Source organism: Caenorhabditis elegans, chromosome II, assembly GCF_000002985.6.
Source record: "Caenorhabditis elegans chromosome II".
Lineage (NCBI taxonomy): Eukaryota > Metazoa > Nematoda > Chromadorea > Rhabditida > Rhabditidae > Caenorhabditis > Caenorhabditis elegans.
The window spans coordinates 9,987,619-10,005,585 of record NC_003280.10 but is presented as its reverse complement, the minus strand read 5'-3'; the positions used below and the strand labels follow the sequence as shown (position 1 = coordinate 10,005,585).

Below are 17,967 nucleotides of genomic sequence, written 5' to 3'. Positions count from 1 at the left end.
GCAAGACATTTTTCCATATTTTATCAGTTAATTTTTTTTTGATATTTTCATGTTCAGCCAAGTTATAGGCCGTTTTTCGAAAAAATCCAATTTCGCTCATAAAACTCTTCATATTCAACGTATCGACTTGAAATTTTGAAAAATGATCATTTTTTTGATGTCTCTACAATGTCCAAAAAAATCTTTCAAAAATGTTGGCTCATCTCCAAAATCGTCCTCCGCTCTCAAAAACGAAAGTGGACCTTTGCCTTCCGAAAAAATGTGCGAAAAAATGAAATTGAGCTTTTTGGGTCGAAAAAGATATTTATAGAATGCTGAGAACACGTTAAACACGAATATCATGTTTATTTTGGGATCCGGATGTTCTGAAAATGTCTGACATAGATTTAAAAAAGCATGGATTTATTTTCATTTTCAACGTGAAAGTTTTGTGTAGCTTTTAGATTCCAAAAGAATCTCAAAATTTAGAGACATAACCTTCACGTTGAAAATGAAAATAAATCTATGCTTTTTTAAATCTATGTCAGACATTTTCAAAACATCCGGATCTCAAAATAAACATGATATTCGTGTTTAACGTGTTCTCAGCATTCTAAAAACATTTTTTTCGACCAAAAAAGCTCAATTTCATTTTTTCGCACATTTTTTCGGAAGGCAAAGATCCACTTTCGTTTTTCAGAGCGGAGGACGATTTTGGAGATGAGCCAACATTTTTGAAAGATTTTTTAGGACATTGTAGAGACCTCAAAAAAGTGATCATTGTTCAAAATTTAAAGTCGATACGTTGTATATGAAGTTTTATGAGCGAAATTTGATTTTTGAAAAACGGTCTGTAACTTGGCTGAACATGAAAATATGAAAAAAAATTTTAACTGGTAAAATGTGGAAAAATATCTTGCAATTATACATAGTTCATTAACATTTTACTTCTGGAACTCAATGGATGTTGAGTTGAAATTTAAGGACCACCGAGCCTTGGTTTGAACTTTTTGCTGTCTGATATTACTTCAATGAGGAGAATTGAGAATTTGCTATTGCCTAGGTAATAAATTGTAGAAAACGACAGATCGAAATCTTTATTGTCGGAGCCTCAACTTTAAAATATTTTATATTTTCTAACAGTGTCAAAATACGGTGACTTGCTGAGTAGTTGGTAAGTCTGCATTACTTTCTTCAAATGTCGTATCAATATTGACTAACTTCAACTAATTATGTATTTTATAATAGCATTAAAATAGTGTCCTTGCCTTGTCCGGCAGACACTGTAGGAAGACAAAAGAAGAGGCCGTGGCACGGGCTCTGGAAAACTGAAGAAGACCAAATTGTAAGTACTCTACTCTAGATACTATGTTAGCGCTGGCGTCATCGCTTCCGTAGAGCAGTAGGCAGCGCGTCAGTCTCTTAATCTGAAAGTTGTTTGCAGTTCCAGTTGCAATATTTCCAGTTCAAATAATAATTCTGCTTATAAATTGTCGCATGGAGCTAAAGAAAAACGTTTTAATTCGGAAGAAGTGAGAGTAGCGGATCAGAACAAGGAGATTGAAAAACCCATTTGTTTGTGAATAAAAATATTGAATGACCAAAAATTTATATACTTTATGCAAAAGTTCTCAATCATGCCACTCTGCTCTTTGTATTTGAATGTTCCGTCTCGGATGCTTCATCACGTCTGTCGGTACTTGTCGCAAGTGCTGAATTGTCAGTTGAAGCTACACCGGAATCGTCAGCTGATCTGAAATTACCAAGCTTGAACACTCAATTTTTACGGTACTTACTTCTCCCCAGAGTCGTTCAGCATCGCTTTAGAGTGTTCATCTTCTGCAGATGGCTCCTCATCTTGCCCAACATGTTGAAGATTCACATTCCTAGATTCTTCGAGATAGAAGTAGACAACTGTGATTCCAATTGAACAAACAATCAAATTAATCAAGAAAAGGCCAGGTTCAAATGAGAATTTGAGTGGTTTTGTCAGTGAAGCCACAATTGTTCCCAGTCTCAGACAAATATTCGTAATAGCTGCTACAGTAACCCGCACATCTGTGGGAATAAGTTCCGCAACTGAGAGGTAGCATGTTTCTGTTGCTAGTGCTTGAAAAGAATATGCACAAAGATAGACAATGAGATACCATGTTGTTTCCTGAACTATTATTGCTATCACTTTTGAACAAACGTAAACAGTTTTCTGACCTTATTACTAGTGACCAGTGCAACCAGAATAAGTATGTAGGCAATGATAGCAACACCCTGCGAGAATAGGAATATAGCTCTTCGCCCCAACCATTCAAATCTTGGCTCCGCGAATCCAAATATTATTTTGGAAATTGTCAAAAGCAATCCTGACAGAAACTGTCCAACGTACAAGTTTGTAGACATATCCGCACCGTTGAGATCAGTGATATAAGTTGCCATTCCTACGAAGAACCACCTGAAAAACCACATCTGAAACGATTATTCAATATCAAAGTGCTCACATAAAACATAGAACCAGAAAGTTTGTTCTCAATCTCTCATTCCTCCACAAGTCCATAAATGTGATCTTTTTAAGATTATTAATTGCAGCTGCTTCCTTTTCTTCGTATTCCATATCACACAATTCTGCCAATTGTTCTCGTGCTTCATTCGCCTCTTCTATTCTATGCTTCTGCTCAAGGAACACTGGAGATTCGGGAAGCTTCCATAAAATTGGGAAGATCAATGCAGATATTGCAGCACAGACATAAGAAGCCGTGTCCCATCTACGCGTGATGAAAGCAACGAAGACAACGAGGATTCTAGCGTTGGCCTGTAAATGATCAACTAGTGCCGGCCAAAACATCATCGGTGTATTTAGAAATTCATGACAATTCATGACATTAACAAAATAGTCTGGACCGACCGACGAGTAGCAGTACTTAACTTTAAAACAAACTTAATAAGTGCAACAAGTATCTCTTATCAGTCTGATCCGTCGGTTTTGTCCGCTTTTCAGACACTAACCCAATTTGAAAAAGTCCTCAGTTGAAATCTTCGTTTCGCAGAGATCATCTCGGATCCATAAGACCATCCAACAATTTGTGCACCAGCCACACCAACTCCAGTTGTGAATCGAAAAATGTAGAATGCAATGAGAGATGGTATTGCTGCTGACAGAATCAGAGAAACTACTCCAATTGCGATAGATGCAAAGAAAATCGGACGTCTTCCAAGTTTGTCAGCCAAAACTCCTAGAATAAGATTGGCAAATAGAACGCCGAGATACATATTAGTAGATGCGGAGTAGCTGGAAGATTCGGCATATTTGGCATGTAAAGTCGAATAAAAAAGTACTGAGTCAAAGACGTGCAATCTTGTTGATAATAATGTTGAGCTGATTCAAAATACAAATACTTCTTATCGTTCACACATTCATCAAATTGAGATTTTGAACCATTTGGTACGAGACAAATGTTCGGCTTATTTTCATCGTAATCCGACAAACATTTGCTCTCGAGTTTGTAGCAATAGTTTTCTGAACAAATAAAAATGTTAATTTCTAAAATTCAAGAAACAATTACTTTCGGTGCAAGCAGTTTTTGGCATATACTCCAGAAATATAACAAAAACGAGCTGGGCAGAGAAAAACAGAGCCATTTGGTAAAGGCACATCATCATCACGTCGAGTCTCCATTGCCCTGATGGGATGTTCATTTTGTAGTTTTTGATTCAGATTCAGGATGATTTGATGATGATCGTTGAACGTGATTACTTGAGAATCGAGAAATAATTGAAATCCTCTGATCATTGCGAATTAAAAAAGTTTTAGGCTGCCGGTACGTGTAAACCAAATTTTTATTTTATTTTCTTTTTTGACTGGTAAGAAAAATGCAGAATTTAACCAAATATTGTTTTTTTTCCAAATTCAAAAGTATGGGAAAATCATAGAAAGCCCTTCTTTATTCTTTCAAACAAGTGTTGAGCGTTGTCATTTATACCAGGAACATCACCGGTATCTAACGGATTCAGTTTAGCCTTCGTTCGGGTTGTCCTTCATTTTTTTTTAATTTTTACTTTTGGATCTTTTAATGATTTCCAAAAGATTCCACACCAATAAATTTTCGTAGTTTAACTTTTGTAGTTTTTGTACCACCAGCTCCGTTCATTAGCGAAAATAGTTCAAACTCGTTCAACTCCACTATCATACAAAGCGTGCTTTCTACACTTTTTCCCATTTTTTCTCTACTTTCGAGCCCTACTTTGTACCACTGATAAGAAAAAGTTTTGCCTCAGTGTAGTCTTGTTTGATTGCATATATAAAACTTTTGATGGCGGTCACTAATTTGTTCATTCCCGTGTCGTCTCTGTTTAGGCGGATTCAGTTGTCGTCTCCTTCTCTAATTCTCCAGGGGTCTTATCAACAAGATCCGTGTTTTAGGCCTCTTATCAGTCCATTGATTTCTCGTCGTTTTCATTTTTGGTGTGGTTTTCAAACGCAATAAATCATTTTTCATAGTTTACAGCTTCAACAATGGCTTTCAAGTCCGATGTTATTTTTGAGGAGATCAAGGAGAGAATTGCCACCGTGAGTATCTTTGTGGTGTACCTGAAACCTTCAAACCTGAAAAAATAGAAAAATGTGAAGTAAATTCCAGGACAAAGAAATGGTGAAGAAGGTGGGCACCTCATTCCGTATGACAATTGCTGGAGCCGATGGAAAGACAAAGGTCTGGACAATTGATGCCAAATCAGACACTCCATACGTCGGAGACGATTCTTCTCGACCAGTTGAGATTGAGATTAATATTAAGGATTCCGATTTCATTGCTATTGCCGCCGGAAAGATGAAGCCAGATCAGGTGAGACAACTGCTTTTTTTTGCTAATTTTTCATAGATCTTGTAAAAGTTCAAGATTTGGACAAAAAGGAGACATCCAAAAAGAAAAATGGCGGGGCCCAGATCGCCTTAAAATTGTTTCCGAATATGAAAGTTGAAACCTCATATAATAGTAAGAAAAACTTCATGTGAACAATCTAACATATTTTCAAAAACTGCTAGCAAAATGTTGCCAGAACGTTAGCCGAGACATCAATTAAATTTATGATGTACTATTTAAATATTTATTCCAGGCTTTCATGCAAGGAAAGATGAAGCTTAAGGGAAATATTGCCAAGGCAATGAAGCTCCGTACTATTCTCGACCCAAAGATGCTCAAAGCCAAGCTCTAAACAAAAACCACCCATTATGCCATATTTTGTATTAAAATCATTTCCAAATAAACTATTATTGTGGCCATATAACTTTATTGTGTTCACATTGACAGCTCTTAGCATTCCAACGAAAAAATGGGAAAAAAGGAAGAATTTGAATACTTTTTGGTCTTTTTAAATGAATTATTTTTTGATGATGGGGGGCAGTGGTATGGAAAAGCAGAATATGAATTGAAAAATCGGGTGGTGGGGGACAAAAACGTAGATACTGAATTTTGAAAATTCAGGAAAAAACCAAAAAAAAAGAAACCATGGAGACGTGGAGAAAGTGACAGATATTGGATTGTGAAGGGATGATTTTGGGGCGAATTTCAAATATATCAGAGATAGAAAGAAACTAGGGACGTGGTGAACTATATGAGTGGCTGGATGAGTCTCTTATTCCTGAGCAGGTTGATTGTTGACAACCTGGATTCCTGTCAGCTCAATGTCTCCCTGAATCTGAAGTCCGGCGATGTCGTGTGGGTCGACGCGGTGGGCGTATGAGGCGAAGCGTTCTCCGTTGACAAAGATCTGAAGTTTCAGAAACTTATATAAAATCAAGTTTTTGTGCAGATTAATATTCGATAAGTTGTGTCTAGAATTTCTAAGTTCACAGAAGGAGTGACCATGTTGTGGCTTATTCAAAAATGTGCCTTTTTGGCTGAAAGTTTTGGAAGATGTTCAAAAACTAATAAAAATTCTACAAATAATCCTGGATGTTTTTCCTACTACTGACTAAGCTTTCAAGCAACTTCTGACAAAATTAAAAAATATTTTTTGATCAACTAATTCTATTTTAATGTATTAAAACAATTGTCAAAACATATTTCCACCCACAACTGACCTACAGTCTGTTAAACTTATTCACCTACACCTGTGCCTAAAACTAAGCTTCTTAACAAAAAACGTGACTTCGTCTCAAGCCAGGTTTTAAAAAACTGAAACTTATCATCAATGATACAATTTCTTCATGATTATTATCAAAACTAGACGTCCGAGTTTTTGTTTGAAACTACGTATATACTCAATTATGATTGCGGCTAAAGGTATACAAACCTGGAAAGCAAACTCTTCGTTTCTGATCTCCAAATCGAAAGCCGTCAATCTCTCGAATGGGTTCTTTCCCTCTCGTTCCTCATTTCCCCATTCTCCATTGACAAGCGAGTTACGGACGACACTCTGAAAACAATTTTTGAATATTTCCGCATGCCATCTTACATCCATAACATAGGAACATTTATCAAAAAACAACAGAAAATTCAAACTCTATAGGCTTGAGCCCCGAGATCCAGGCCATTGAAAATTGCGAGTAAGCCGGATCTCGAAGCGGTTACAGATTTCAAACAAACCTCGTTGGTTTCAATAAAAGGATCGTAATCCTTCTGTAAATGCGATATATTTTCAACCGGATTTTTGGGAACTTTTAGGATTTTATGAAAAAAAAATTTTGTAAGTCCTTTTCCATCGGAAATGTTAGCTTTCACTGAACATAGGAAACTTATAAAATATTTGAATAATTTCCAAAAATCTTATGCAAATGCGCTCTATAGAATTAGAGCAAAATTTGAATGCATAATTTGAACAAAAGTATAGGAAACATCACAAACACAATAACCAAAATAAATAACCGATACTACACAAATGAACCTACTCCAGGGGTCGGCTTAGCGCACATAAATCCATTTGCCTGAAAATGGAAGAGAATGCATTTTTGGGTTTTTATTTTTAATCTTTTAGTTTTGAGAAGTTGCAAATAAAGAAGTTTAGTATTTGCGTCTGAACATTATAAAAAATCCTACCTTCTCATCGAAACGTGGATTGAAATGAAGAGCAATATCTCCGTTCTTCTTGAGAAGGTTAATATTGAATCTGAACACAAAACGATATGAAAGTTTCAATCAATTTATCACTCACTTCTTGGCCTTCTTCTCTGGAGTTCCATAGACAACGAGAGTCTTTCCTGGGACCAATCCATCGGCGGCGATTCCGGATTCATATGGGACTGGCTGAAATTAGTTTAGTATGAGTTGCTGAGTATAATTCATCTATTTTTGCTTACATCATATTATGTTTTTTTTTTGAGCTTAAAGGCTTTCTGGAAAAACTGAGAAGTAAATTTTTGAAATTTTTTTGAATTTTTTTCAGAATTTCAATTTTTTTCATTTCTAAGCCTAACAAGGATGATAAGGTTTTATTTAAATGGATAATCTAACGAAATCAAAATTTTATTAAATGGTGGTTTATAATACAAAAGTACTTTATTTTAAATAAAGTACTTTTGAATGGAAACTCACGTAGTACTTTCCTCCCCATTGAACGTGGTTCAGGACAACATCCCCATCGATGGACAAATGGGACACCGAGTTGAGTGGGATACGGTGCTCGAAGTTCTTCACCTCTTTCTGAAAAAAAAATCATATTACTTCCGTGTCTTAACAAAGTTCCCACTGAATAATTCTGGGGTGTGTTTATAAATTGACCCAAAGTCCTCGAGACCCCATTTCTCAAAACAGATTTGGTAAGGGGCGAAAAACAATTTTTCAGTTTGTTTTTTTGTTGCAGGAATGCAGAAGAGGCAAAAAAAGAACGACAAAAATATAAAATTTAGGGCGACAATTACAAGCTAGAATACTCTAAGAGAAGCATAGATTAAAAATCGTAAACAAAACTTTTTTTCAAGAGCTCCAACCATATGTTGGCTTATGAATCTACGTCATTTAAGTTTGCGGGGGCCCTAATAGTTTGTTGCAAAGAAAATTTACAGCGTTTTAGCTTTAGACAAAGATCCGTGACCCGAAGATTCTTAAACTCTTAACTCTTAGAACAATACTTTTTTTTTGAAAAGTTCAACTATTCAGGCATTCCTATTCTCATTGATCAAATTGTGTCAGTTCAAACCACAACATCTCCAAAATTCTTGTACTTTTCCACTCAATTTCCTCTGATTCTTCCTTGTTTTTGTTTTTTATTTCTTCCACTTTTCACGTCTTTCGTTGTTTTAGGACACAAATCAGCTTCTTTTCTTCCCCAGTTTTCTCCTTATTTTTTCAGCGGTTCCCGCCAAATAAGGAAGAAAAAGAAGACGAATGAAGAGAGCATCACAGTTTTGGAAAAAGGAACCAAAAAACATGAATGTGTGCGTGTGACTCCATTTTTTGCCCCCATATCTCTACATTCATTCGACTCTTTGTGCTCCTGAACCGTGCCGTTCCCTAAGGCCTCATAAATGTTCGGATTTCTCTTTGGAGCACCACATACAAATTTAAGAGCACATTCTTATAAAACACTGATGAGTTTTTTGAATCCTTCTTCTTTTGTCTGAAGCTTATTCAATTCAGTGTTCTAAGCCTTTCTAGCTAAAAGTGGAAAAGGTCCAAAATGGAAGTTATGAATATTTTAGAGAGGTACTCCAACTTGACTTTACAATGACTCAAAATTTCTCGTTTTTGTGTTAGCCACTCTGGACTCTGTGAGAATTTGTGAGGCGGAAGGGATCGGAGATCGAGAATCACTTCCTGCTGGTCAGAAATGTTGGCTGCCAGATGTGTCAAGGGATAAAAATAGAGGCTAAATGTGAAAGTTTTTGTGTTGTGCACCAAGTTAGAATAGGGCAAATGTCTACTACAAGTTGTATGTTTTGATTTATTCAGTTAAAAATAAATACCTAGGATGTATACAATGTATTCAACTAATTCAGTTGGTAAATATACTGCAGTTTACAAAATTTAGTGCAGAAATTTCAAAATTAAAAACTTATAAAGTTGATCATGATTTTTTTTTTTAACTGTGAACTCTAGAGATCTATTCTATTTTTAAGGTTCAAAACTTGTTAAACTGAAGCCTTCCCAAAAAAGCTTACTTGTCAACCTGAGAGAATGAAGGTGAGATTTTTTTAATGTTTTAATTGAATTTTGCGGTAAAATAACGCCCAAAAACCCGGTTCTAGAAATCCGGACGAATGACTGGTCCGGATTCATTTGTAAAATTGAAACAAATTTCTGGAATTTCTATAATTGATTGGAATCCACGAAATCAAGTGGTTTTTTTTCAAAAACAAGATTCCACAAAGCGATCATAAAAGCTACAAGCTCCCTCTTTTCGTTGGAACATTTGAGCCGTGAGCCGTGAGCCATAGCTCAAAGTTCTTCTGGAAATCCCAATCCCTGATATTTGAAATAAGATGATGGACGAGGCTCATTTCAAGTGATGGCGCAAGAAACTCGTTCCCTCACCTGTCAAACCTCATCTCATCATTTCCGTTTTTCTTCAAAATAGAAAAGAAGAAAAATTGGGGAGGAAGAGTTCCAGACGTTTAGTCTTTGTTTCGAACTCTCCACAATTATATTCCTATTGTTTTAGCCGGGAAAAGAGTGATTTTTGAAAAAAAAAAATCTCCCCCAGTTTCAATAGAAAAGAGAAAAATCGTTTTTCGTCCCAACCTCCTTCAATGCTTTTGCTCATTTTGAGTGAGCTCTCGAGGAATGAGTTCACGGAGGCTTCAGTCCCTCTAGGGGAAGACTAACACTTTTCTGACGTTTGATGTTGATGCCCTGTCAAAAAGTTTTTAACTTTTTAACCCGCATGCACTTGACCAAACACGTCCAGAATAAAATGATCAAGAGTACTCACGTGGTTAATGGACACTTGGAACTTGGAATCGTGAGCCCGAATGCGGATATCGAAATCGTCGCCCTTCTTGATAGGATTCTTGGCGCGTTCTTCTTTTCCCCATGTTCCCTTGGTGTATGCGTTGTAGACGATCTGCAAAAAATTGTTTAGAGTCTAGAATGGAAAGTCACTTTCTTGTCGGTGTTCATTTTTTTACAGCCACCTGTTTCTTGTTGTTTGTGGTAGGCTTTACGAAATCGCATTCTAAAGTAAATTGAGCTTAATTTTTAATTTCAGAAATTAAAATAGAAATGTCTTAAATTATCCTGAAATTCATCAATTTTAGCGAAAATGAATAAATCTTCATTTTAATTTAAAACTTATCGACTTGATCCGAAAATATGAACTTATAGACTTTCGACAAAAGTTTTCAGTTTTTGAACTATTTCAATCGCGCGTGGTCTTCTTGTTTTTTCCCAGGTAGTATTCGTTTTATTGCGGATATCACGAGTTTTTTGGTCTATCAATTTTATTATGAGTATAATAAGATTCTACCATTTTCTTAACCTCTTAATTTTGTGTCGACCGAAGCCACTCCAGATAATCGATTTTTAAAATTTTATAACCAAATTGATCTATACATTTAAAAAAACAAGTTCGGTGGAAATGATGCATGCACAAAAAATACACATATATTCTAGGGTGTATCAGAAAGGGGGAGTTGTGAACATTCAAAACCTACACTTGATCTCAGCGTTTTTTCTCGCTGCCACTTTTCGAATATGATCTGGAAACGGAGTGAGTGTGTGTGTGTGTGTGTGGGATCACCTGACACAGATTCACTGTCTATTTGAGTGAGTGAAGGGCAAGGCAATGAGCACGGATCAATCATTTTCTCGGCTCACCACCATCATCCCTCACACATGCCGAAAGGGTAAACATCATCAAAAAGAAATCAAGAAAAAGAAGCTTGAAGGAAGTAAGAAGAAACGGGAAAATGTGAAGCCAAAAGCAAGCCAATTTCCTGATGTCTGAAAGCTAGAGCTTCTGGGTCCCATTGGGCTCCCTCTATTCATGTCACCCCGGTTAAACCCATTATGTGGATGGAGAAGATGGAAAGAAGCGCCAATTTTTTATAGCTCATACGCTTGATCGAGCCTTATGTATATCTCGGGCGGAAACTTTGTTTTTTCTGTGTGTTTATGTATGTGTTTTAATGGTTTTAGTTCCTATAATAGTCAGAAGCTCGAACATCAAATGACCTACCTTTCCCTCGTCGAAACGGATGGAAAGATGAAGAGGCACGTCGTTGCCGGAGAAATCTGGAGAATCCTTGTGGAGATTAATGTTGAACCTGCAAGTTTCTTCGGGTTAGAATTCGAATGAATATTGTCAAAATCTCGATTACCTCTTGGACTCATCGATAGTCTTTCCACGAATGATCAGAGTTTGTCCGGGCTCGATGCGCTCGGTGAGCTTGGAACGGTATGGGATGTTCTGAAATAATACGAAATATTAACTTGAGTTGTTGGAATTTGTTTTTGAGCTATTCCCGAAATTCTCGGTTTCACAAAAAACATCGGGAGCCACTCAAAAACTTGATGGTTAGATTGGACATCACTGGTTGAAATTTAAACTGAAAAACTGAAAAAAAGAGAAACTGAAACTGACTGAACTGACACAAAACTGGACAAACTAGAACTAAAGTTCACTGCAAGAAAAAGCACTGCACAGAATTTCAGATTTTCACGGTCCTACAAGAAGACGATGAAAATCTGCACCCAGAACCCCCAATAAAAGTCCTACGATATATTTGGCACAGTGCCAAACCGACGGCATATCATCTCCAATCGTTTCGTAGCAAGTTCCCAGTGGGTAGCACGATGAGGTGCTCGTCGAGCAAGAGCTGGATGTCGAGCAACTCGGCAGACACGGCGGCTGCTCTTTTTGGTTCTTTTTCTGATATTGCTGAAGCCACGTTTTGGGACTCAGTTGACCATGGTCACCAAGTCCCAAATTAAGATTCTTGATCGACAACAGTTTGGCGGATTAGACGAAGGGAGCTTCGGGTAGAAGATAGAACAAGTGGGGGTGACAAAGTGAAGCAGCAACTAGGCTTCAAGAGTAGATGCTGGGGCGGGCGGTGGCTCAACGAAGGGAAGGGAGCCACCAAAATGTGGGCGTGGCCTATTTCTCAAGGGGAAGAGGCTACTATTGTTTTGACACTTGGCCACTTGCCAGCTGGATTGAAGTTGGAAAACGAAAGAAAAATACACATAAAGTGTGATGTGACTTTTTGTTGAAAAAAACGTTTTTTGGAAAGTTGAGTTGAGAGTAAAGTTCTCATGTCAACTTTCATGAATCTTGGCAGAATACAGCTATACGTCACTATTTGTGGCGCAAAGTTCAAAAGTTTAAATCAGCTACCAACTAGGTTCAAAATGTTCATGGCGTTAGAGCAAGATAGAAGAAAGTTATGTAAGTTGTTCATAAATTATATTATCCAGTTGTGTAACAATCCGATTTTTTGAGGCAAAATAACGGTAAATGGTCTCGACGCGATCGAAAAATTTTCACTTGCGCATTTAAAGAGTTCGTTCCGCAATTTTTATCGACTTTGCTCTTAAAATTTGGCAGTTAAGGAGAAAATAGCATTAAGAACAGGAAGCCGAAACTATTAAACTTTTAATGACGCATATTCCATTGCTCAGAAAATTTTCAGTCGTGTCGAGGCGTAATTTTTGACCAAAAATGAAATTGTTTCGCAACTTGGTAATAGGCAGTTGCTAACAATCATGGGGTTCGTTTGTGATTATTAATAATAGTTCAAAAACTGTTTCCAGATTTCCAAATGCCCGCTGCAAAAACCTAGTTCATGCTCATGGGCTAATAAATATAAAATTATTCAATTCCAACAAATTCTCACTTTTTCTTGTTGCCAATAGAGCGCAGATTCTGCCACCCACAATGAAAAACTGACACTAATCTTGAAATAGGAGAAAATAAACAAAAAGAAGAGGGGGAAATCCTCCTTGTCTTTTCTTTTCCTGCTCAATTTTTCTCTGCCTGATATTGGATTACACCCGGAATTTCCGTTTCGCATCTGATTTTGACTTTGTTGCAACAAGTTGCACACACACACACCGGATTAAAGCCTAAAGTTTCCCGGAGCACAGAGCATAAAACAATTTGTCTACGTCAAATAAATTTTTGGAGAAAAAGAAAAATGAGCATGAATCAAAGGGTAAACTAACAAAAGGGGGAGTGAGAAATCTAAGCGAGTAAGAGAGCAAAAGGACATAAAATGTTTATGGAAATAAGGGGAGGCGGATGTGTATGTCTATCTGTGTCAGTTTTGGCTTCAGTTAAAAAAAGAAAAGTTGAAGCAAAAATATTTGAATTAATTTGAATTTCCACCGACTCAATTGTACTTTTTCTGCAAAAGAGGGGGAAGATTGTGCTAACGGTTCGTGCACATAAAGGCTTTTAGATTTATGACGTGGTTCCTATGAGCCCCGGGTCACATAACCTAACAAGAGGAGGATAAGCTCCTATGGGAGCTCGGCTCGAACTAAAAATAGCAACTTGAACTGGGAAGTGGATATTTTGAGAAAAAAAAGTTTAAAATGAAGTGAAGATTTGTTTGAAAGTGGAGAATATTAGAATGTATGGAGGGTGTAAACATCGCATAGCATGTTTTTTTTTCCAATTACAGTTCATATTCTATTTGCAGCTTTTTGTTCTACTTTGACAGCGAAATAAGTATTCCAGCACAAAACAAACTTTGAAGCTCATATATCTCCCTAAAAATATCACTGAAATTTTTATAATTTCACAATCAGACAAAAAAAAACATGTTTTCAATTTACAATGTGTTCTTTGTAACTTCTTTACAATTCATAAGCTAGCTGAAATTTCTTCTTATTACTCCCATTCTTTCTATTTACATAATTTCCAGAAATGCTTCAAGCGTACATTTTCAGACCAAGCTTTCTCCACTTATGAAAATTCAATCTTTGATGTCCTTTTTACCACCACCCCCACACTAAATTACAATTGTCTCTTGTTCGAGCACATAAAAAGCTCCATCGTGCTTCTTCAAGATTCAAACCTCAATTTTATGGTTCACCAAGTCGGCTATTTGTGTTAATAAGGGGGTGGCATTTCCGAGAAGACTGTAATGGGGTAGAACAGAACAACACGCAATGTTTTTTGTGTTAGAATTTCCAAATTAGGAGGAAACTGTCATTTTTGAAACTCAAAAATGAAACAAAAAACAGAATCACATGCACACAAAAAAAACAAAAACCGGAAAGATTGCATGATCGAAAAAAAAAACTTACGAAGGATTTCGGCTCGGCCATGATGATCTCTCGAAGATAAACGGGGAGTCGAACGGTGGTCCTGAAAAAATTGGGAATTGAAATATTTTATGATATTTTTCATAGCTGTTAAGGAAAGTGAGAAGTTGTACAGAAGTTGGAAAATTACATAATTATTTGCTCTAAAAAATTTTCGTTTGTACCAACATACCCATGACCTCTCTTTTTCTTTACAGTACCATTAGTAGTAGGTTCTGTAACTGCTAGACTTTTCGATCTTCGTCGAAACATTTTTATAGGAGAGAATAGTTCAAATTTGGCGATGTTCTCCCCTATGTGAGATGTACAATATTTGTGTTGGTTTTGAAGAAGAGGTTATGGCTACGCTGGTATCAAAACTATATTTGAACATCATAAACGTTTTCGAAAGAGTTTCGAGAACTAAAAGGAAGATTAAACAATCCGAGGTTTTGTGTGAAGAAAAATAGTATATATTTGATTGAATTGTTACAGAGAATGGAAGGAAGAAAGAATGTGATAGATTGTAGAAAAAGAATAGGCGGGAAATAAAAGTGTGAGTCATGGAATTATGGGAATGAATTCCCGTGGATCGTTTTGGATGCAGGGAAAATTATAAATGATTTGATTTGGTTGGTTGCGAGAAATGTTATAAAATTATACCAGTTGTTGGAATCTGAATTTTTCATGCAAAAAATGATTTTGGAAGTTGTCAATTTGTCAGAAAGCGGCTGAACCGTAGCTCGAACTATTTTCGATTAGTTTTAAGGTTTTAAAACAGGGATAAAGTGTTATCAAGACTATTACTTCTGAGAATCTGTATGACTTGGAGTTTTACGAGAAATCCTTATTGGGAAAATTTGACAAAGTGGGCATAAAGATTGAGCTTCTAAATTAATCAAGTGAAACAAACTACAAAAAAAAACAAAAATATATAAAATTGAACAACCAAAACTCACATAATTCCAACTAAATTCAAGTTAACACCGACAAGAGTCGAAATATCAGAAACAACACAAGAAATAAAAATCAATCAAAACTGATAAATTGTGAGGTTAACAGGTGGCGAGGGGTTTTTCCCACTGCTGCTGATCTTTTTTATTTACTTCCCGCACGTTTCATTTTTTTGAACTCAGAGACAAAAATTATTGGGTGTGGAAAATGAGATACGCAGGAGGGATAAGGAGAGAGTTGGACAAATAATTATATGTCATTAGATTTTGAAATTAATTTGGATTTCGAAAGTGATTTGGAAAACCTACGTTTTTTTTAGGCAGAGTTAGTATGCTCACGCTAGTAGAAGTGCTTGCTGGAACCATGGTTTACAGTTTAAAAGAAGTGAAAAAATTTCAAAAAGTTTTTACTTTAAACAAAAACGCAATCATCCAGATTGCCGCAAAAAATACAATGTACAGCTTTTTTTACACAAACAATTTTTTCAGAAAAATCCAGATGCAAATTTGCAAGAGAACTGTAAAAACTGCACATTTCAGTCACTATTTATACCAACTGTATACATATAGTTGGTGAGAAGAAAAGAGAAAGACAAAAAATATATATACAACATAATGTATCTTCTCACTTTTTTTGCAATTTCTTTCCTAGCTACTACTCCACCTCTTCCTCCTACTCTTCTATCCTTGCTCTCCGATCACTCATTTGCCTCTTTTTCATGCTTTTCTTTTCCATCACTCAAAAATTTCAAAAAAAAAAACGTTAACGAAGAACATATGACTCAATTGAGGTCTTGGATAGTGAGTGAGAAAAGATATCCGATATGTTGCAGTTGTCGTTTTTTTTTTTCTTTTAGGTTTTAATTTCTAAAGGAAAAAACTCTTACGTTTTTCACATTTTTCGATGTTTCTGAATTTTAAAAACTAGAGTGTGATAGTAGAATTTCAGCGGGAAGGTTGAAAATGAACAATAGAAAAGAAAAATAATTGAATGTGATTAACAGAAAAAGAAAGAAAAATACATAAAAACCAAGTATAAGCATTTTGAGACAATGACTCACTACAACTTATTTATTATTTTCTATTCCAATATTTTGAAATTTAGTAGATTTTTTTTTCCGAATTTTAAAATAAACAACAATCAGGGATCGACTTTTGCTATTTGGCCTCGAAAAAAACTCGGTCATCGATTTATATTTGATATTTTATTCTTAAACTTGAAGATCTTTCAAAATTTTAAAAATTTTGGCCGAGCCGATTCAAGGAAGGAGTCTATCTAATTGGCATTTTGCCAAATTTGAAAAAAAAAACGGTGAAAATTTCCAACGGTTTCAATTCAGTAAAATCTAGAAATTTGGAACTGAATCTAAAAAATTCAAAATCCTGTTTCTGGAAATTGAGGTGACGTTGAGAAGTTAAAATTACTAAAAAATTCGCACAGTCGTAAAATGACAAAGAAAACGGAACACACTCAACATGTTCAGTGTCATCGGTTTCTTGAAAAAAGCCTAGCAGTATAAGTGTCACTTTTGCCAACTATTTCCAACATTTCAAAAAGCAGAAGAAGCAGAAAAGCTCATAAAATTCCGACGAAAACTCGCTTCAGAACGACAAAATAGGCCCCCCATGTTTCACATAAATATTTTCAGGGCGTTTCGTGCCTGAAAACCGGTTTTTTCGATTTTTCGGGGCCGGTGGCATTGGTGGTCGCCGACGTAACTATTTTATCAGTTTTTGTGTAAAGGGGTACTTAGATTGTAGGTACTTATATTGGTTGATTTTCTTGATTGAAAGTGGCATTTTCTATTTTACTTTCAAACTGCAAGAGACCACACAAAAAAATAGGGAAATCGCAGAGAATGAGCTAGAATTCCATACGGCAATCCATGTAAAATTGAGGCAATGCAAATTTTCATATACGTTTCGACGCGTTGGCACTCAATTGAAATGATGAAAAAGTGGAGAGATGAGAGAGAATCCGGAAGAGAGAAATGAAAACATCAACAATAATAAATAATGATGAGGGTGGAGGATTACGCAGATTTGTAAGCGCAAATCATGAAAAATAAAAGTTGAAAATTTACGTTATCTTGTCATGCGGTGCAAAGAGAGTTGAAAAAAGTGAAAATTAGAATTTTAGATATCAAATACCGAACTAAATTACTAGAGACTCTAGAGCTTAAGATTTCAAGCAAAAAATCACCAAATATTCTTTGAAAAAATAAAGCTTTCAAGCGTTTCAAGCTTCAAGTCTTGAAAGACTAAATTTATAACAACTTTATAGTAATAATAAGTAGTCTGATTTCTTTTATATTGTAAAGGATTCACTTTTACAATCAAAAATTGCAGTTTTCGAAGAAACAAAAATTTAATGAGCACGGTAAATTTCGACCACGGAACTTCTATTTCAATAAATAAATTCCAATGTTAGATCAAAAAAGTTCACAACCAGCCTCTCCTAGTATCTAATGAAAAACGATGCTTCACCACACCGCTATTTGGCACAATGCCGAAGTACGAGGTGTGCGCATCAAATAATAAAGGGGGAGAGAAAAAATCGAGAAACACAACGGGGGCAAATAGAAAAAAGTATACAAACATGTACATATTTTGGGTTAGTCGCCGAAAAAATGAGAGAGAGCGAAAAAACCTAACAAATGACAGAGGATTGGTACCGAGAGTGAAAATATAATATTGAGGAGGGTGATGTTGGTTTCGGCGATATTAAAAATTACAAAAAAGGGGGAAAATTGAGAGGTGGAGAGTAGAACTAGTGGAAAAAGTTTTAGTAAATAACCTGAAAAAGAAATTGGACTAGGGCGGTCATGTTGGCGAAAATTACGCCAGCCCCGTGCCTACAT

General features: G+C 36.0%; 3 protein-coding genes and 2 non-coding genes across 10 annotated transcripts; 2 read left to right on the top strand and 3 right to left on the bottom strand.

The window, feature by feature from the left end:
• Nucleotides 1–1,570: 1,570 nt before the first annotated feature.
• ZK892.3 (Major facilitator superfamily (MFS) profile domain-containing protein) lies at nt 1,571–3,740 on the bottom strand. Its single transcript, NM_063761.5, has 7 exons — nt 3,534–3,740; nt 3,307–3,487; nt 2,977–3,259; nt 2,472–2,782; nt 2,188–2,425; nt 1,776–2,137; nt 1,571–1,732 (listed from the first exon to the last, which is right to left on the bottom strand). The coding sequence occupies exons 1-7, from the start codon at nt 3,664–3,666 to the stop codon at nt 1,615–1,617; spliced, it is 1,626 nt and encodes a 541-aa protein (NP_496162.1). The 5' UTR covers nt 3,667–3,740; the 3' UTR covers nt 1,571–1,614.
• Nucleotides 3,741–4,443: 703 nt separating this feature from the next.
• On the top strand, nt 4,444–5,251 carry nlt-1 (Non-specific lipid-transfer protein-like 1). Its single transcript, NM_063760.6, has 3 exons — nt 4,444–4,537; nt 4,608–4,811; nt 5,083–5,251. Exons 1-3 carry the CDS (start codon nt 4,484–4,486, stop codon nt 5,179–5,181), a joined length of 357 nt encoding a protein of 118 aa, NP_496161.1. The 5' UTR covers nt 4,444–4,483; the 3' UTR covers nt 5,182–5,251.
• lec-3 lies at nt 5,236–14,426 on the bottom strand (the record flags this gene model as incomplete). Of its 6 annotated transcripts, none has more annotated exons than NM_001027362.7 (11): nt 5,238–5,736; nt 6,262–6,384; nt 6,555–6,587; nt 6,857–6,892; nt 7,005–7,074; nt 7,120–7,211; nt 7,500–7,607; nt 9,835–9,966; nt 11,080–11,167; nt 11,222–11,310; nt 11,620–11,936. In NM_001027362.7, 11 exons carry the CDS (start codon nt 11,650–11,652, stop codon nt 5,602–5,604), a joined length of 939 nt encoding a protein of 312 aa, NP_001022533.1. The 6 variants fall into 6 exon arrangements, with proteins under 6 accessions (NP_496159.1, NP_001022531.1, NP_001022533.1 ...); NM_001027361.4 differs by having other exon boundaries at nt 5,249–5,736; nt 6,834–6,892; nt 11,620–11,966; NM_001276739.3 differs by lacking the exons at nt 6,555–6,587; nt 11,620–11,936 and adding exons at nt 14,157–14,217; nt 14,347–14,426 and having other exon boundaries at nt 5,602–5,736.
• Nucleotides 13,011–13,131, top strand: ZK892.9. The gene has a single exon (NR_051564.1). It is a non-coding gene; the product is annotated as an Unclassified non-coding RNA ZK892.9 (non-coding RNA).
• ZK892.10 lies at nt 13,249–13,329 on the bottom strand. Its single transcript, NR_101738.1, has one exon. It is a non-coding gene; the product is annotated as an Unclassified non-coding RNA ZK892.10 (non-coding RNA).
• Nucleotides 14,427–17,967: the final 3,541 nt, after the last annotated feature.